Below are 20,865 nucleotides of genomic sequence, written 5' to 3'. Positions count from 1 at the left end.
ATGCGTTACACTGCATGGTGTTATTTTCCTGTACTTTTAGCACTTGCCTGCTCTCCTCTATACTTATTTCAGTGCATACTCCATTGGTGTGTACCGCTTGAAATTGCAAATAGGTCTACGTTCCAAATCTGATTTAAATGTGAGCTCGGACAATAAACTAAACTTCCGACAGATGGTGTTCCACTTTTCCAGCAACCGGAACGTTGGAACGTTTTATTTTTGGATTTTCTAAAAGGGTTTTCGGGCCAACAGCGCGCGATCATCCCTGGTTGAATAGTTTCGGTTCTGCAAATGGATCGTTTATATTCTCTGCCATTTTGCGGAAGTTTATAATATCGTTAAAATAAACATTAACCTAACGTTGTGGTTATGTTCTCTGCTCAAATCTTCAACGAGGAGATGTAAATTGAGTTGTTCGTTTAAAGCATTCACATCTGGTATAAAATACCGATGCCACCTTTCTAAATATTTCCATTTTATACACACATCTAAAGGCGATTTGGCGATTTGAGGAAGATTTGGCTTAAAAAGTATTACAATTAACTTACCATGTATCAAACACCATGCGCCTCCATCGTTAAGCCGATGCCATGCATGAGCTGCATTCTTGTACCGGTTGCTAACGCTCGACACTGAAAGTGAACTAACCCAAATAAACAAACGTTGTTTATACTAGCAGAAGCGATTTTAAACGAGAGGAAGAAAAAAACAAGCCCTCGAATACACTTAACCCACTATCACAAAAAAAAAACCGCGGGGATATTACACAACTCGAACCTTACCTTCGCAACAACGCAACCGTTCGTGCCTCGCATGTGTGTAACGTAAATACGATTTAAAAATAAATCATGCATCTTTAACGCTATGTTAGCGTGCATTCGGGATTCACCGGTTTTGGATGTTCGTATTATGAAGACTTTAGCGGTGATATGTTGGACGTACTGTAAACAATATAGCAATAAGAAGTAGCCTGAAAGAGAAACAAATTAAACCAGATTAGATAATTCGTCTCTTCATTTGCAACCAAAATGAAAAATCACGTTGAGGTTAAATTTAACAATACACTTTGCCCACAATTAACTTATTTTGATAATGAACTGTATCGAACATTGTTCAATCCTTAAAATTACGGTGAAAAAGTTATAATCAACGCGATCGTCTAACGGCATCGTAGTGGAAAGACAAAAAGCTGTTTCAAAAGTGAAAACCAGCAGTGAATTTTTATCCTCTGTCGATATAAAATTAATATATTAAATCCTGTATTCATTTAACAAAAACTCAGACTGTGAAAATATGTTTAACAATCTCTCCACATAGCAATGCTTTTCAATTTAAAATATTTGTTCTTTTCTTAAACATTTAATTTGCTTAGGATTCATTCACCTGATTTTTCGGTGTTTCTTCCGCACAGAACTTCCGTCAATCAAATACGACACCGTCAAGCATGGACTCGGGTCCTACGGGTAGATTCCGGACAGCCCGCAACATGCCGTCATGGGTGGTAAGAAAACGTGACCAAACCAAACATTCGGCTTTATGTTGAGAAAATAAGCTTCCAAATCCAAATTCCCACAGACCGAAAGCAGCGACCGTGTAGGTCCACCACCTCCACCACCCCCCGTCATCGCCACCGATCCCGAGTATGAGGTCATCGATGTGGCGAACCAGCAGTATTCCAACGCCCCGCCGCCAGTACCGCTGAAATCACCAGGTAAGTCGGGCGAGTGTTCTCACCTGGAAAACTCCCTTGTAGTAGATTTGCATTTTTAATCTTCTTTGCTTTCCCGTTTCTTCATCGCAACCGGACAGACATCAAACGACTCACCGTGATGAAGTGCGATCTTTGTGGCTCCGTCTCGCCGATCGTTCGCTGTGAACAGTGCGACTCGAACCTCTTCTGCGCCTCCTGCGACGATCGCTACCATCGTCACCCGAAACGTCAAACGCACGCCAGAAAGGTAGGTGCCGGGTGTGTGTGTGTGTGTGATCATGTGCCCCATCCGTGCTCTAGTTGGTTGCAGTCAGCCATATTTTTCCATCCCATGTTGCATGCGTTCATAGTGGCGTTTCGTTCTTCGGCCTTCACCCGATTCCGTGCCATTTTCCATCCACCTTCTCCACTCATGGCTATGGGACGGCTGAGACTCGACCAGTGCCATTCCTTGGTAGTTTTTCTTCGTTGTTGTTATTACTAAAAAGACTCTCCATGAATAATGTAAGAGTCCTCTAGCACAAGCCGTCGGTGTCCGCAGCGATGTTAGAGTAGCATTAGAAGGCAGTTATTTTAATCCATTTAAATGTCAACGAACATCCATAGTACAAGGAAAAACAAAAACCCAGCAAAAGTGGGAATGCTGCACTAATCCATAAAAATAGATTCTTCCCCCGCACTGGACGACCGCATAGATCAGCTCCTCCCATTTCGCGTCCATATTGGCATCTCCACCAGCAGAAGGAAAAAACAAAATCCCACATTCATATACGCGTCACCCATCACCGGCTGCAGCTGCTTCGGAAAAACGCCATACAAAACGAAAACAAAACAACATGAAATCAAAAATAAAGTTAAATCAAAACAAATTTCCCATCCGCTCGGTCTCTTCGTTCTATTTCCTCTTCCGTAGCCCATTGATCCGCCACCGCCAACGCCACCGAGCACGGTGAAGCCTCCGCTGCCACCGAAAGGCGAGGCCGGAGTGGGCGGCCCGTTGCCGCCGCCGAGGAAAAACAAGCGCCCCGGAAGCTTCCACTTTCCTAGTCCTATGATGGGCCGCAAGCAGGACCAGGTACGCTGCTGCACGCTTTCTTGAGGACGTTGACGTGTTGGCCCCCTACAAAGCTACTGACTTCGCCGACCACATTGTCTTGTTTTGTTTTCCATTGGTTTTGGGGACGAGTACACAACAAACCCCCTGGTAGGGAAAAGGAAACACTTCTTCGACCACCCCCTGAAAAATTACTGTAACGCAAACGAGTCCAGCCCAGTTCGAATAGAAAACGAGCTCCAATGGACGTTTGGAGCAAATATATCTTTGATTAAAAAAATAATGAAACAAATGACCGAATACCAAATTAACTTCCTTCCCAGGTTTAAAGCTTTTCTTAACCGTCCTGCAAAACACTAAACGTTGCTGTCAAAAGCTTTTCTTACTTAAACAATAATTTAAAAAAAGAGCACGACTGTCCCATGGCCGAATAATACTTCGGAAAAAAACTAAAAAACCATAATTGGCTACTAGCAGAAAACAGAAAGATTTTATGTGAAATGGCAAATAAAATATAATGACCCGAACAAGTAATGAAAAGAAATTGTGCATGTGTTTTCATTTGGTTTTCGGTTTGACAGTGGGTTATCTTTAGTCGCTTTACCCAGTTTAATCAGAAGCTAACAACAGCGTTACGAAAACCCTGCAGATGTTTGCAATCTAGTCGAATTAACTAGTGTGTTGAAGACGAAAAGAGACAACACTTTGAATTGTTGAACTCCAAACGTGAATTGATAATATAGAAACGATAGAAGCAGCTAGGTTCATGATAAACTCGTTTACATTTCTAATACGAACACATGTTTGCGTTCCCAGACAATCCCCACAACAGTTCCGCAAGGGCAACCGGATCAGCAGCAGCAACAACAACAGCAACAGAAGCCACCCCCTCCGCCACCAAGTCCGGCACTTTCATTACGGGAAAAGATGAACTCCTTGAAGCGTTTCATTCATCCGTCTAACAGGCCTTTACCCGATCCACCGGAGAACAAAATTCATTGTGAGTTTGGTCAAACTGTCAAAAAGAAGGAAAACATCAACTGAAAGTGAAATATCGACATTCTCTCCCCACTTACCAGCTTCCAACTCATCGCTAGATACCGTATCGAAGCGATCGCCATCGGTCGGCATGAGCCGATCCGTGTCGACCACGATGGAAAAGATCCAGAACAACACGGCCGCCACGTTGGATCGGATGACGCTGCTGCAGCAACGCTACCGGCAGCACCAGGAGACGATGAAATCCGGCGACGGAGACCGCAGCCGCCGGGCCAGCTTAACGTCCAACACGGACCTGCAGGTATTTCAATACCGCTTTTCCATTCCTATTTTCCCGTTAAGTGGCCTCAAATATTGCTTTTTGCGTCAATGTGCAACTCATCTGTGAATGCAGGCCCTTTTTCCGAAAGGGAAAACAGGGTGTGTGTATGTGTCCCTTGTGATGTCGCTCCCATACAAATCACCTCTCCGGTTGGCAAACGACCTGGAACGTAACGTCGCCAAACCGTTCACTCACGCTGTGCTTTCTGTGTCCAACGTTTCAATCTACAGTCATCCGCTACCGAATCGTCAAACAGCTTCCGCAGCAGACCAACGTCGGCCACTTTTCAGCAACCGCATCCGCAGCACCAGTTTCTTCAGGTGTCGCCCCACGTCGGCGGACCGATGCATCAGCAGGCGCACCTGCAGCAACGTTGGCTTCATCCGCCGGCACCCAGAATACGATCTGGCAGTGTTGCGTCGGGCATCAATCTGCTTCCCGGCGCACCGACCGGACTAGCGCCGGCTCTGAATGCCAGTAATGCACCACCTGCATCTGTTTCTCCCACGCAGCGCTCGGAGTTTGGCGACTCGCCCCCGATGATGCCGAACGCACCGCGGAGTCTCAGCACGTCCGTCTTTAATCTGCACCAACCGCCACTGCAGCAGCCAAACATGTGGGGATTCAACCCGTTGCATCAGGTGAGTCAGCAAAGAAGTTCCCCGTTGTGGGTCCTTGCATCTGTCCATGGTAAAATTTCGATTAATCAGGCAAGCGTTCACTTAATCAAACAACCTGATGAGGTTACAACTTGAGTACATTAAGTATAATAAATTTACTCTTCCCATTTTCATGCCAGTTATTAGTGTAAAGTTATCAATCAAAGCGGCCATGTGAAGGTTAATTCTTAAATAAGGAGTTCTTTTTCGCGTTAAAAATATTTTTTTAAATATTGTTGACCCCTAAGATTAGGTAATCTTTTCTGTAATTCCAACTTTTAAGCTGCATTGATCTCACCAAATTGATTAGATTTAAAAATATCTCACCCTTTTGCAGTGTGTATTAAATTAGATCATTTTGAATAAACGATATCAGCTTTAATTACTTCAAATTTTTTGTCAACATTTATATTTTAGTTTTTTGCTAATCTTCTCAGTTGATTAGGTTCCCAATCGTGCCTTTTTGGTACTGAAAAAAGATTAATTAAAAATTCATAGGTTCAACATTCAAATCAATAGTTAATTAAAATTTAAATTGCAAAAAGAAACTCACAAACTTGAAAATAGAACATTTTGAGCTGATCGAAATACACGAGTTGAATCTCGTTGAATCAACAACTAACTGCAAACTTATTTCACTTGCGTAACATATTTTTCCAAAGATACTTTATCGGAAGGTGAAGCTTTCTGAAAGGACGCGTTATAGTGGACAAATATTTCCTGATTTAAATATCCACTGCGACATTATTAAAAATGTAATAATAACTGTTTCATAATATTTCCTTACCATAGGCCCAATCGATGGCGCACTTTAACCCGATGCAGTGGAACCAGATGAATGCCTGGATGGCCCGTGGTTCGCAGAATGGTTCCAACATGAGTCTTAACCTTCCGTCGCCTTCACCACACGGATTCCCACAGGACCCGTCCGGCTATCCGCCGGCATGGGCGAACGCTTGGGGAGGAATGTACCCATACCCGATGGGAATGATGCCAATGATGCCAGGTAGGAACACCCCATCAGACGTTGAGCTGCCATTCGGTGTACTGTAATCACTGATCGTTTTTCCACCCGCAGGTGTCGCAATGCCACCGCCACGTTCACGCGCAAACTCCCGCTCTCGGGCCGCATCGCCGGCGTTGAGTGTGAAGTCACGCAAGTCGACCATGTCCATGCGGAACCTCAACCGGAACAGCTTCGTCGACGATCTGACCGATGACGAGGACTCCGAGGACGAGTTCCGCCGCTCGCGAGGACGTGGTACCGATCGTCGGCGCCGCGAGCGTCTCAACTCGACCAGCAGCATCGACTTCGACGAGCCGGAACCGCCGAACCAGGCGTTTGTGCGTGCGTCCAGCGTGAAACATTCGCGCTTCAACCGTGATCGCCGTGGCGGAGGATCGTCGGCACGTTCGTTGATCGATTACCCCGTGTCGCGCAAACCGGCCGCTGCCAACCGGTACGAGCGGGAGGAGTTCGGTGCACGGGAGCGGTTCGACAAGATGGCCCTCGCGTCACCTTCACGTAAGCCACCGTCGGATTCGTACACCAACGAGTCGGATGCGGAACCGGAAGGAACCCGGCGAGTAGCCCCGTCAACGCCGGCGGGTCGAACACGCTCGAGCAACGATGGGTTTAGCTCACCTCGGAAGGTCACTTCCGATTCGCTGACGAACGACTCCGATGCGGACTTCGAGCGACGACGGCAGGCGAAGTTGCGTGCGGCACAGAACAATCTGTCCGCCTCGGCACGACGACCCACGTCCGACTCGCTGACGAACGACTCCGAACCGGATCACGATCGACGCAGGTTGGCTGGAAAGGCCAACAAGCAACCCGGTGCGGTTCCGGCCAAAAAGCAAAGCTCCGACTCCGATGGACGCGATCGGCAGCGCAAGATAAGCAGCGACTCTAAGGCGAGTGGCGGAGGAAAGGCGCCCGCCGCCGCGCCGGTGCCGAAGAAAATTCCTTCCGACTCGCACACTCCCGACACGGACGGAGAGCAAAAGCGACGGTTCGCCACGAAACAGCAACGGCAGCGGAAGCACTCCAGCACCGAGTTCATTGCAAACGATTCCGACGAGCAGGAGGAGCAAACCCGTGGCAAGGGTAAGGCGGGAAAAGCACGAACCCCGCCGGAAAAGCCCCCCCAGCAGCAGGTCGTCAACGGGCTGCTCGAGTTCCGGACCATCTCTCCGGCGAAATCGGACTCCGACGAGCAGCGGCACCTGAAGACGGTCGAGATCAAAAATATCATCAACGAGGACACGCGACCCGAGGTGGAGGACTTTGGGCGCTCGGTGCTGGAGGACTCCCCGCCGCCACCGGCCCCGGTAGCCCCCAACTGCGAGTGGCAGTGCGAGTTCTGCACATACGTCAACGAGCCCGGCGTGAAGATCTGCGCCATCTGCTGCAAAACGGCCACGATCGGCGTGGTGAGCGGTGCCGGGAGCAGCAACTTCGACGGCACGAACACCCAGTCACGGTCTCCGCCACCGGACGTCGTGCAGGAGGTCCCCCAGGTCACCGAAGTGAAGCTGCAGCTCGTCCCACCACAGAAACCCACCGTCAACGGTAAGCCAACAGCACCGACGGAAGCGAAGAAGAAAGGTAGGATCCGCAAAATATCCTTTTGGCCCGGCACCAAAGCTAAGTAGCGAAGTCGTGCTCCCGGTTCCCTGTGTGTCCCGGTTGTGTTAAGAAGTTTGCGTTGCACTTTTCGGCACCACTCTATCCTTCAGGTTCAAACAAATTTCCTTTTCCGTTTTAATCGCACGTAATGCAAGCAAGCAATCAAGCACGCACCCGATAATCTCTATCCGTTCCATTCGCACAACACCCTGTTTCTAGTTACGCCCACTTGTGCCGCGGTAACCGTGTGAGGGTTAGTTAGATTCCATCCCTACTCCTGAGCAGCACTATAGAGTTAATATTACACTCGACCTTGCGAAATCGTCCTGATTCATGTAATTCAACCACTAACATACTCTCTAAGATACAGCGGATCCATCCCCGATTGACGTTTGTTGTAGAAATAATACTAATTGCGCGTTTCTATTTTGTTTTGTTTTACACCGATTCTGTAAAGTTTATGATAGAAATAAAAGACGCGTGTAATAACATGTACGAGGTACAGGAAATGTGATGATCGGCACTGACTTGGTTGTAACTAGCACCACAGAAACATAAAACGCTATATAGAGTTGTTGCATAACCAAATAAAGATCGCATCCCTTTTCTTGTGTTTCGCGAGAAACTACAAGCTGGAAACAAAATCCAAACTTGAAAAAGAAAACAGATTGCGTTCCGTGTTTTAATCCGGTGCCGTCTTTTCTCGTGTTCTCTCGTTCTAGACGACGCCGGTCAATCTGACGTTGACGACGAGGAGGACGACGAGATGGACACCGGGATGACGGTGGAGGGCGGCGTTGGCAAGCCGGGTGGTGGTGGTGGTGGTAATGGTGTTGGCAATGGGTTTGACCAACAGGGTAGCACAGTGATGCCGCCGAAAGCGGCTGGCAAGGAGGAACAGGTTGAGAAAAAAGTCGTTAAGGAAAAAGTATCCACTGGTTGCGGGCCTTCTCCGCCGAGGGAAATCGTGGTGGAAGCGAAGCGAAACGCCCTGCCCGATGGGGAACGATCAGGCATGAAGGCTTCCACAGGAACGTCACCGCCACCGCAAGATATGTCCACACAGGTATGATAAATCCGTTGGATATTTGTTTATTTTAATTATCACGACAGCATCTCGACTAATCTCGTAGTCTACTTTGATAATCGAGTGTTAAAAACCGCGTCTCAAGTGACACGAATCAAAGCAGCCTACGTATTACTAATGGCATACGTCACTACAAGTTAATCTGTTTTCTAATGTCTACCATCAACACCATCCATCGATTCATTAGACCTACGACTCGTTCGAACAAGTACGTGAAGAAATCGCCGCCCTAGAGCAAACGGTGGATAAACCGATCAACAACAGGGTCGAGGAAAAATCATTGCATCAGCAACACCACAATCAGGACCACGGGTCATCGCTGTACAAGCGGTCGTACTCGCTCGCCACGCCACAGCTGCTGCAAGTGGATCGTCCTGCCAGCCGAAACAGCATCTCTAGCGACACACAGGTATGGCATAACGAGGGGGACGCGGTTAAGAGAAGGTGTCTGGTCCTTACTAACCCACGCCGATTTGCGGAAGGCATCAGCCAAGCGCTCGAGACATGCCACGCCATGTTATAACGCAGCGTGCTTCATTATTTGCATATGCTTCATTATTTGATCGTTGACAGACGCTTTGTCTGGCCGTCTAATTTAAGAGCCCGACATCGCGTACGCATCCAACCTCCGCTCACCTCAGGTGTTTCAGTCTTCCCTAAAAATAACGTCAAACTAACCAAACCTCAAGACGCTAGCTGCGATGCGTCGTCTCCGTCGCTTCCTTGTGGCTTCGTATTCGGTACGTCGTGTTCCAATTCGGTAACGATTATAAATAGCTCTCATAAGAAACCGCATATTCTCCCCCGATGGTTGCAGCATGGTTTTAGCATCCACGATATGCGGTAATATCAACAGTCTAGACCACACGATGTCTTCTGAAGTATTTCGGGACATGATGATAAGTGGGACGACGTAGCTCCGATCGTTTAGTTATCGAAATTAGGCCAATTTTAACGAATGTTCTGATCGGGTTCGTGGCAAAGATTTTAAAAGGGCTTGTCTAACCTCTCGAAGGTATCAGTTGTGATTGGCGTGTGGCAGGAGCTGGTAAGAGTGATTTGGTAAGGCTTTATGATTAAAGCAATAGATAACAACAATACGTACGAATAAGCATTCATAACTATTCATTACCCTTGTTTTCGATATTTTGGAGATTAGTTTTGTTTTTGTTTACTCTCAACAGATATTGGGATTATTTTTCATAATTGAAATCATAATTCTTCATGATTAATCACATACATAATCAGATCACATACAAAGCGAGCTCATATTCACATTCCACCAATTTTACAATACACTCTTGAAAATTCCGTAAATTTATGTTTGAAGATTGCTAATTTACTAAACAACTTATTCCCATATTGTTTGGCAATGGAAATATATAATAATAAGCTGTAAAAAAGCGAACAATTTACAAATAAGAAGCTAAGAATGAATACTAGAAATTCTTTTTTGCATTTGCTGCTTTTAAAGATGCGTTTAGACACTAAACTAAATTGTATGTTCTTCCAAAACTAACTGTAGTTAGTATTCGTAAGTTTTGGCAAATAGCTATGTTTGCACTAAGTTTTAAGTGGTTGCAAAATATAAATGATAATTGCTGAAAAATAAAACAAAAAAAAAGATCCCAATAATGATAGACCAAATGTCCACCTTTTAGAGTCTACCACCATCACCACACGAGCTGAGCCCTCAGCCGGGCCTGCAGAGCTCTACTCGTTTTCAAGCAAACACCGCACTGAATCAACCGACCCATCCGAACCCATCAACATCCACCACCGCATCGTCATCATCCGTACACTACGGCCAGCAGCAGGATGAAACCCTGTCCTACCTGGATCGTGCCATCCATCAGATCATACAGACGGCTGCGAACCAGTCGCGCGGTGCCTCAGGTGGGCGTCCGGCCACGGTCCACGATAGTAAATATCGAACTGTCGGTGATCTACGCCGAATCGAGGAGCCGCAGCCATCGGTGGCCAAGGTGGTCCCGGCAGCCCCGGTCACCGTGGCCCAGACGCAGCCAAAGAAAACAATGGTGACAAGAGAGAGAGCGAGGGTGTTTAGAATCGAAAGTGTCGGTGGAATTAGTTTGTAATTGTGTTTCAATCCGTTTCGTTTGTAGCTCGTAAATACTATGGATGATCAGATAGATCCGGAAGAGATCGTGCAGCAAGGACAGCCTGGATTGTTGGTACAGAATGGATCGGGCAAGGAGGAGCCGTCGGAGATGACACTTCTCTTGAGGGTAAATTGAAACTTGATCAAAACTATTAAAATCTCAACCATGATGGTCGAACTTTATATTTGATCACATGGATAACTTTTCATCTTCAGGAAGCAGAACGGTACCAGTTCAGCGCCGAAGAGTTACAGGCCGCTCTCAATCACTGCGGGGACAAGCACCCGGTTCAGTGGCTACGCGGAAACTGGAATAAACTGATCGAAACCGTACAAACGCTGGCTACGAAGTATGGGCACGAAAAGCGTGAAAACACCATCGGAACCATCTCGACCACCGAGGCACGGGAGGCCCTCCGACAGCATCGTGGTAACATCTGGCGAGCAATCACCGAGTGCATCGAACAGCGGCAACGCAAGTACCGCGAGATTGCCAAGCAGGGTAACTTTACGCGCGAAGACATTGTCACCAGCCTGACGGCGCATCATGGCAACCTCGAGCTGGCCATGGTCGAGCTGAGCAAGACGCAGCTCAAGCCGTTCCTGATGCGCATCTGGGGGCCCCCGAACGGGGCCGACAACGACAGCGGGAACTTACCGCTGCTCCAGCAGGCCCTCAGAGAGGATCGGAGTGGAATCAGTAAGAAACGATCGCAACACTAGACTACCGACAGAGGGCCGCGCCGCGAGAACTGTGGTATTAATACTAGTTTTTTCTTTCCTCCTTTACTCCCGCCCCACTCTACTTCTTTACCCTCGTCCCCGAAACCCCGACCCATGGCCGACGACGTGGAACTATGTGTTTTCTGTGGGGCGACACACATCAATGCGACCCTTCCCTGGTGGAAAAACTTCGTGTAATGGCTCCTTTGTGCGCTTCCTGCTCTAAAATTTACAAATGGCGAATGTCTGCGTAGATAGCGATATTCAACAGTTCATCAGTGCCCACGTGGAGAAGGAGTTGCTTGGAGAAGATGGGTGTTCTATAAAGCAAACAGTACTGGAGGAACCGTCCGTGATCGCAGACGGGATCGACGAGAAGTTGCAAGAGCCTGAAGAACAAACCGAACCAGAGATTGCCACACTGACTTCGACTCAGGATGCCGACCAGCGAGAAGAGGTATGTGAAGAGCTCACGTCGAACTCGTGCAACACCGAAATATTAAAGGACATCGAAGCGCTGATCCAACAAATGGAGCGTAACCAGGAGTCCATGAATGCGCCAGTGCTGCGCAATATCCAGCAGCTGCTGACGCAGCTGGTCCACACTGACCCAGAGCCGCAGAGTTCACGCTCACCGTCCGTCAACTCGGTACGTTCGCAGGCAAGTGATCAGCGTATCATGAGCAAAAGTCCCATTCCCGTGGTGCGCCCATCCACCAGCCAGCATCAGGCGCACCCGGGCGAGTTCGAACGCACCATCGAGGACGACGTACGCGACTTTGTGGAGCAGAACATACAGGAAATCCTTCCGAACCTGGTGCAGCAGGTTCGGCAGGAACTGGACGCCGTGCACGGGGACCAGTGGACGAAACCGACCGGTACACTCGAGGACGACATAAGGGAGACATTGATGAAGGCAGACTATACGGAAAGTGACTACAGCAACATCCATTTCTTTCCATTCGAGAAATCAAATGAACCGAGTGCTGTGTTTCCGGAACGCCAGGTGTCGGTGAACGAGGTTGTTTTGAAGAGTCCGGTGGTAGTTGCTGAGGACGAGCAGGAGTACGCTAACATTCAGCAGTTCCTACAGAGGGCAATCAAGAATGAGAGAACAACGACTGCGTTCGATCGGTATAAGCGTCGACATTATCAGATCGATAGCAGCTCCGACGAGGCACGACAAACGGCTGAATCAACCGACTATTACGATCTTATGTCGATCAACGAAAAACTTATGAGTCTCTTTAACAAGCCACCGGTGAAGGAGCAGCAGCTTGAACGGGAACCGTCGATATCGCGACCTGCAGATTTGCAAGCTGATGAGATGATCGTCGTACAGACAGTTCAGGGGCAAACTGTGATGACTAAAGTGGAAACAGCTGAACGTTCAACAGAGAAACCAGCACAAGTTCCAGTTATCCCAGTTGATAAAATCGAAACACCAGCATTAACTCCGGTAGAAATCACATCCGAGAAGAAGGGAATGAAAAAGCGACGAGGATCGCGAGTACCGGCCAACAAGAATAACTATCTCTCGCGGCGACCAGTAAGGAGTTCTTCGGAAAGCGACTTCGAGGGTTTGGCCCACACTGCAAAGGCGTCTGCCCTGTCGACTGCCGTTGCTGTTGAAGAATTGCGCCATGTAGTTGAGAAAGTCGATCTTATCGAGCGAACTGTCGAAGCGGAAGGCACGGTCAATCAGGAAGAGGTGGGAGCCATTCCGGACCAACAGATTGAAGAACCAATTTATATAAATCTACCGGTAAACCAGGAACCGGTTACAATCGAAGAACCTAGGGAAGTACAGCAAGAGCCAATCCCTGAACAAGTGTCTCCAATTGAAGAGGTGGTCTTGCCCCATGCTGTGCAAGAACCGGAACCAATACCTGTTAAATCTTCTCAACACGAAGAGCTGCTCTTGCCACAAACTTCACAACAACCAGAACCAATCCCTGCACAGTTGGCTCAACTTAAGAGTGTAGTACAGCAGGTTTCGGAAGAATCTGGGCAGGACGGAAAAGTTGCTTTGGATTCAACAGAATCTGCTTCACAGGTGGAAGAACCTAAGATAGAAGGAACAGAGGCTGAACCAGAAACCGTTCCTTCATCAAATCAAAAGGAAGCTGATGCTGAAAACCATATCGTTCCGACAGCAAATCAAACAAATCCAAAAGAAACTGCTCAAGCATCGACAACCACTTCCACCGAAAATGCAATTGAACAAATCACGCCGATAGAATCCATAGATGCGGAAAATGGAGAGCCTTCTCCGAAAGAACAGGCCAACGTCTTAGGTAACGGCGAAGTGCCGCAAGATGAAGTTCTCGTTCATAGCGCAAAGCTGTCGAACAATCTTTCCGAACTAGTGCTGGACACTAAACGGTTGATTCAACAGATGAAAGATGAAATCAATTCCGACATTGCCACGTTCAACGAGGACGATGCCGCCTACGAGGATGACTACTACGAAGACGAGTATGAGGATGAATGGGAAGGTGAAGAAGAAGAGGAAGAGGAGTGGGATTCCAACGAAGAGTACGATGTCGATGAGAACGGGGATTTTCTAGAATACGAGGATGATGACGACGATGGGTCAGTGATGTTTTCCGAGATGACGATCATCGATTCCACCAACGGGAAATCGAGAAGCGTCGAGCAGTCGCAGCACATTGAAGAGCTGGAGCCTGTCCAGGAACCATTGCAGGAGATAATTCTACCGAAGATCAACCTGGCAGTCGTGAGAGAAAACGAGCGGAACAGTGCGTCCGAGGTGAGCGATCTTCCGCTGGACAGTGACTTCAATGATGCGCTAAGCGTGATCGAACACTCCGTCAGTGAGATGCGCAACATGCTCCAGCTGACGGAGGAAGCTCTCGGTCCGCTGCCAGATCTGGGTGGCCCGCTGCACCATGCCTCGAGCGTGGAAACACTTCAGAACAGCCCGGAGCAGAGTGAGATAAGCGAGATCACGCTCGTGCCGGAACAGGAAATACTACCGTCGGCGGCAGCGGAGGAATCGAGTGAACAGACACTAGTTGCTGAGGAGAACCTACCGATGACAATGAAAGAGGTACAGACACTGATGAATGCCAAGGCGGTTATTGGAGGATTCCTGAAGAATGTCCTCAACGAAAAAATTGAGCAAACCATTTTAGCCGCACCCGAACCGGTAGAGTTACCAGAAGCTGAAGCTCCAGCTGTGATATACGATTCGGTTAGGACAACCTCTACCGAGACGACCGAGAATAAACCAGCTTCCGTCATAGAACGAAACTCAATGGTAAACACTGACCCAGCTGAAACTCCGGAACAAATAATATCCCCGAACGAGGTAAACGGCGGAACTTTACCACAAGAGAACAATGTTCAGATAGAACCTCAGCCAAAAGAATCAGTTCAACATGATACTGGAAATACGGTTTTACAAAACACTGAAGAGCTTACGCCAGTTCCCGCTGTCGAGCCATCTCAAGTGGAACTGGCTGAAAATATCGTCCAGCGTCCCTTACTTTCAGCATCTGAAGATCTACTATCGAACTCCACCATTCAAGAACCAGTTGTGAATGGTTTGCCCGAACAGATGGATGCATCTCAAGAGGAGAATGCTTTGCACGAAACAACTACTGCCCCAACCTCAACGCTTGGCACAGACATTTTGGTGGTAGAGGAAAAGATAGTTCTAGCACTCGCACTTGACATAGGGCAGCAAGACAGCACACAGGAATCAGGAACTCACAACCAAGTCTCGGAACTTTCGCCAGAAATGGAGCAGGTGGAAATTGTTACTCCGGAATATGTTAATGTGGCCGCTTTTCAACCAATGGATACTCTAGAGGCTGCTAGCACTGTTCCAGATTATGCAACGGTGATTAAGACAGGATCAAAGTTGAACGTCATAGAAAACGTACTAAACGGTATGGATAGTCAACTCAGTGAGCACTACGATGTAGCAACTACGTCAGACGATTTGGTCCCGACTACATCCAACGATAGTCAGTTGATTAAAAATCCTTTGTCGATCCCAGTAAGCAAGGAAGACGAAAACAACCCAACATTGGACACCGTTGGAGATGGTATAAACAACTCTACGATGAATCGTGGCACTCCGTCACGGAGTGGTGCAGCTCCAGATCAACAAATACAGGCTGCAGAAAAAGTTGATGTAACCGTGAATGAAGGACAAACACCTAATATAACCGATGACGCAAGTACCGCGAACAAAGCCTCCTCGCTACCTAGTTATGTGGAACCTGCACCTTTAACCAATGCAGAATTTACTGCGAATGTTAAAGAAGACAGCATTATTGAACAGCAGCAACCAGCGAATGACGTTCATGCTACGGATCATGCATCAAAACCGCCTACATCGATCATTCAAAATGGCAATACAAGTGCAGCGCTTACGCAAACCCCGGATAGCACATACGATCGCCCTCCATCACCTGCATCCTCCGAAGAACCTTCATCCAGTTTCATCGAGGTACAGCCATCCCAAGTCATTGTTCATTCTCCTCATCCTGCCTCCCCACCAGAAGCACCCCCACGTACCACTAACATTTATCAAAACGTTGACATTCAGCCACCCGTGTCCGCCACTAACGGTCCAACCGTCCGTAAAAAAGCTTCCTCCAAACTAACCGTTAAATTAACTAACGCTACCACTTTGCAGTCGGATGACGGGACCTCACCGACAACACCACCAACTCCCACCGCTTCCAAAGCTAACGCAAAGGCTTCCAAAACTACTAAATCGGATGCGAAAAAGAAATCCACCACCACCACCACTACCACCACACCCACTACCGCCGATCCCTCTGGGCGCAAGCAGTCGATTGTGCGCAAGAAATCCACCGGTAGCCCATTCGGGACGGTGCAAACGAACACGGTCAAGGCGATGCAGAAAGAGTTCCTCAGCAAAGCGAAGGACTCGCCCAAACCAAGCACCTCCAAGGTGACGCCCAAACCGTCCAAGCTGGTGCAGCCGAAAGTCTTCACCAATGTTCGCGCATCGCCCCCGTCGTCGTCGTCGTCCTCTATTCCAGCAGCACCCGGTACGAGCAAAGCTTCCACACCGGCCTCGGATGGTGCCTCATCGTCTAGGTCCACTCCTGTGCTGACGGGTGCACCGGATGAGCCCGGTCCCAGCACAAGCAGCTCGTACACGTGCGAGAAGATGCTCAAGAAAAAGTATCGCGAAACTTGCTTTAGTGACGACTACCAGACAACGGACGATGAGGACGAGAGCCGCATGACGATCACCGAAAGCGAGAGGACGATTATCAAGAGTCTGGTCAAACCGTACGAACCGGACAGTGATCCGCCAGAAGTAAGTTACGTGTGTGCGTGAAAGTGTGGCAAAACAACATTGTTTGACCTGTTCGACCGTTCCCTTTCCCAGAGCATACGTAGTGTCCTTAAGCTGTGTTCATGCTGTATGATCTTCGGTGATCAAAGATCTTCAGTACTGTTCAAACTAAACATCATAGAACTCTTCCTATACCACACACACACGCGCAATATTGATAATTTGATTTTGAAATTTTAGCTATCGTTCTCGATTAACGAACGGTGTCTTGGATTGCTGATTTCACTTTACTTTTATCCATCTGACTCTTGCAGATCCAAGCGAAAAAGATTTTGGATGATGGTCTGGTTCAAACCCTTACCCAAGCGGAGCTCGCCGTTCAATTGATCGAGCTGCGGTACGCGAGGGATAGCGCGATCTGGGCCGCCACGCAGTGTCACACAATCGATGAAGCAAAGGATCTTCTGCAGAAGGAGTGCGAACTATGCCTGGGTGTATTTCCAATGAACGAAATCGTCTCCATGCTGAAATGTACCCACACGTGTTGTCTCGAGTGCGCCAAGGAGTACTTCACACAGGAGATCACTAACCGATCGATTACGAACTGCAACTGCCCGTACTGCAAGGAGCCAAACTTGAACGGATCAGATGTTACGGAGGATGACGTGCTGGAGTACTTCTCCAACCTGGACATTCTTCTGAAGAGCATTGTCGACGAGGAAGTGCACGATCTGTTCCAGCGAAAGATTCGCGATCGTACGCTGACGCAGGATCCGAACTTTAAGTGGTGCGTCCACTGTTCGAGCGGTTTCTTTGCGCGACCAAAGCAACGTCGGCTGACCTGCCCCGACTGTGGCTCAATTACTTGTGCGTCGTGCCGTAAACCGGTAAGTAGGAGCGCGAGAGTGTGTTTGTAGTGAAATGCTAGTTCAAAAACTCAATTTGTCGTTACAGTGGGAATCGCAGCATGAAGGACTCACCTGCGAAAAGTATGCCGAGTGGAAGGAAGCGAACGATCCGGAGCTCCAGGCAGAAGGCGTCCAGCGGCACCTACAGACGCATGGTATCAGCTGCCCAAACTGCAAGTTCCGCTACTCGCTGGCCCGTGGTGGTTGCATGCACTTCACCTGCACGCAATGCAAGTTTGAATTTTGCTATGGCTGCAATAAGCCATTCATGATGGGAGCGAAGTGCAGTGTGTCACCATACTGCGCCAAGTTGGGACTACACGCGCACCATCCGAGGAACTGTCTGTTCTACCTTCGCGACAAAGAACCACGAGACCTACAGAATCTACTGCTGGTATGATGACGATGATACGGAGGAATGTGTGTCAACACACAGTATATACATTTTCCTCTTTCCAGATGAATAATGTGTCTTTCGATACGGAGCCGTCGGAAATGATGAAACAGGAACATATGAACGGACAGAGTACCATTCCGAAGTGTCCCATTCCGCTTCAGAAGGAAACACCGGCTGGCCTCATGGATATGATCTGTAGTGCCGAGGTGCCAGAGAAACATGCGGGACTATGCAGGTAGGCCATGGAGGTTCCAGTTGCTGTAATGGTATAAACTAAATTATTTCAGATACATTAGTTTTGTTTGATGAAGGTTATTTTAGACACCTTCCTACCTGACTGCCGTGCCTACCGATATTGGCCATTTGATGTTCCTGTTGAGCTCTTACTTTGGTTTACTTTGATATCGCTGAATTAGAATTGTTGAATTATATTTGATACTGCTGAATTAGAAAATAGCCGAAATCAGTTGTCTTGGCAACCATCATTTAATGGCAAAAATTAAAAGCCAACTATTTTTTACTGAACAAACGAACTTCATAAGCCATGCCCGACTCGAGACACCGTACAGATTGTACCGATCACGTACTGAAAAACGTATCGCTCCCATCGTTCACTTCTAGACCGCACTACATAGAGTACCTTAGCTTCCTGGTGACCCAAAATAGCATTGACCCAATCGACATCCTGAACGCGGACGATCTCGAGTCGATCGTGCGACGCGCTAACAAGCGTATGCCCCCGCGCCCCTATGGCACGTTGGATGGCATTTATCGCGAATACCTGTTCCAGGTGAGAGGTGGCCCCCGAGCATGATGTTAACTAAGCGTTGCGTTTTTTTTTTTTTTCTTTTTTTCTTTCTCTATCTGCTTCTTCCAGAACCCATTACGTTGAATATTTGGTCAGTACAGTATCGAAAGCGCAGATCGATCCGCTACCGATACTGGATCTTACCGATTGTGTCCAGGAGTTGCGCAGACGCGGCATACCACTCCCGGAACGGGGTCCCTGGGACACCGATGTTATTTATCGGGAGATGTGCCAGAAGGTGAGACGACTAGCGTTCCAATACCACCACCGGGCACCGTGTTGCGTTTGGCCACTCGGTCAACAACACTTCCCCTGCCTTTCGCTGCCTTTCTCGTGCTATTGTGCTCCATCTCTGCCTTTGTCGAACTCTATTTCTCTATCATGTTTTAATTTTGTAAACGAGGACACATTACGGTAGCGGATTCCGACTGCACTGACTGCCATGTAAATGGACGATACTGTTACCAACTCTTAGGGAACAAGAACTGCTATATTTTTTTCAATCTTTCGTTCAATGTTTTTGCTTTTTGATTGTGTTTCTAACGTTTATAACAAGGAATTGTTTCTTTAAATTGCTCTCATCACTAACGATGCGGCTCATAAACTTCAAAACTAACGAACCAATAAACTTTCACTTTCATTAGAGGATGCTATATGCTAGATCGGCTAGCATGCGACAAGTAAGTCTGTTAAGTGGCACAGTTTTGATGTTTGAATTTGGTATTGGTTGCTATGTTTTTCCATGCGATAAAGAAATATATTTAAAATTGAATTCATATAATTCAGTTCATATATTGTCTACCGTTCTTAACCCGTAGATCGTCAAGGAGCAAATACCGCTTAACAACTGATGCACATCTTCGTCTCCTGGGTGTCCAATATTCCTGACCGTTTGTCACGACGTGTGACAGTATTGCCGCTAGAGCTACAAAAGGCCGCCTATCGACTTAAACAATACTATCTTAGTTCTCTTTTACAACCATTATTAATAAAATGAAGAACGAAAGCGAAACTACACTCTATACACGATCATCATTTGGATGTCTTTTCGTCGAAAATCTCGTAACTGTGTTGAATAATGAACGATAGAAAATAATCGGAGAAAAATAATATAAAAATAACAGTCCTCCCTCCACAGGGGTTTGCTTCCTCTTTTCGTTAAGTATACTTTAAACGCATCCCTACTATAAGCTGAAGAGGTCTGTTAGCGCCAAAACATGGTTAGTTAGCGGCGTTGGTACACCACTTTCTGTTCATCAGATGCCTTGCCGTCGAATATCTCGTTACTGTGGTGAAAAATTAAGGAAAGAAAGGTAACCGAAGAAAGACAACATAAAAATAAAGCAAGTTCTCCTTCCTTTGGGTTTGCTCTTTTAGTTAAGTATACTTCATACTCATCCATACTTCCAGCTGAAGAGGTTTACTGATTCCGCAACAAGTCCTTTAGGTAGCATTGGTACAGCATCTTCCGCTGCTGGAGTTGTTGCTTCTGCCGCTGAAGTTGGTGTTCGATCGTTGTCAGTTGATTGCAGTGTACGGTTGCTAAGTGCAAAATTTGTTTCTGCGTGCATCTTGTTTTGTCCCGCAATTCCGGTATCTGCAACTTTAAGTTCATAAACGAGCCAAGGAGTATTTGACGTCGACCGTACTCTATGGTCGAACGTGACTTGTGGTGCCTGGGATAGGGGGCACTCGAGTTGGTTTGGAGATTCTCCTTTTTGACCGACACAACATTGATTGTTTCATGTGAATCATTCGATGATTCTACTTTAAAATACATGGGACTTTCAGTAGAGCTGGACGACGAAGAAGGCGGAGGACCGTTTGCTTTGATGATAACACTCTGCTCCATTTCTCCTCCGTAAAAAAGTTCCGGCCTACGTTTTGTTTTGTGGGCGCAACACAGGCCCGACCACATGCAGTCATGCCTTCTATCTTGAAACGTAGCTTCCATCGTAATTCTTTAGGACTGAAATTCCTGGAATGTTGCTAGCAAGTTAAATACAATAACCTATATTGTAAACCTATATTGTATTCACCTGGAGCTGTAAGTACCGTGGTGGGTTTGTTATGGCCTTTTTACACGGGTTCTAAACTGCAGCGTCGCGTAACGCGACGTCTCGTGACAGGCCCTG

At 47.5% G+C, this 20,865-nt stretch overlaps 1 protein-coding gene across 1 annotated transcript; it reads left to right on the top strand.

Annotated features, from left to right (window-relative positions):
- The first annotated feature begins 1,423 nt into the window (after window positions 1-1,423).
- LOC131284842 (E3 ubiquitin-protein ligase lubel) lies at window positions 1,424-19,581 on the top strand. The gene is made up of 22 exons (XM_058313703.1): window positions 1,424-1,501; window positions 1,576-1,711; window positions 1,810-1,958; window positions 2,625-2,786; window positions 3,582-3,765; window positions 3,845-4,065; window positions 4,317-4,727; window positions 5,538-5,751; window positions 5,824-7,356; window positions 8,100-8,443; window positions 8,652-8,873; window positions 10,126-10,503; window positions 10,591-10,713; window positions 10,803-11,286; window positions 11,564-11,970; window positions 15,982-16,340; window positions 16,371-16,638; window positions 16,932-17,504; window positions 17,572-17,919; window positions 17,985-18,157; window positions 18,800-18,968; window positions 19,549-19,581. Exons 1-22 carry the CDS (start codon window positions 1,445-1,447, stop codon window positions 19,579-19,581), a joined length of 6,948 nt encoding a protein of 2,315 aa, XP_058169686.1. The 5' UTR covers window positions 1,424-1,444.
- The last annotated feature ends 1,284 nt before the right edge of the window (window positions 19,582-20,865 follow it).

Source organism: Anopheles ziemanni, chromosome 2 (assembly GCF_943734765.1).
Source record: "Anopheles ziemanni chromosome 2, idAnoZiCoDA_A2_x.2, whole genome shotgun sequence".
Classification (NCBI taxonomy): Eukaryota; Metazoa; Arthropoda; class Insecta; order Diptera; family Culicidae; genus Anopheles; species Anopheles ziemanni.
The sequence above is the reverse complement of the archived record's forward strand: the minus strand, read 5'-3'. Positions and strand labels throughout refer to the sequence as shown.

Excerpts from the sequence above, each read along its gene's own strand:
- LOC131284842 (XM_058313703.1), top strand. The coding sequence starts at position 1,445 with ATGGACTCGGGTCCTACGGGTAGATTCCGGACAGCCCGCAACATGCCG. Across the intron at positions 17,505-17,571 it reads GTGCGTCGTGCCGTAAACCG|TGGGAATCGCAGCATGAAGG; the intron begins GTAAGTAGGAGC and ends TTGTCGTTACAG. Across the intron at positions 18,158-18,799 it reads AAACATGCGGGACTATGCAG|AACCCATTACGTTGAATATT; the intron begins GTAGGCCATGGA and ends TGCTTCTTCCAG.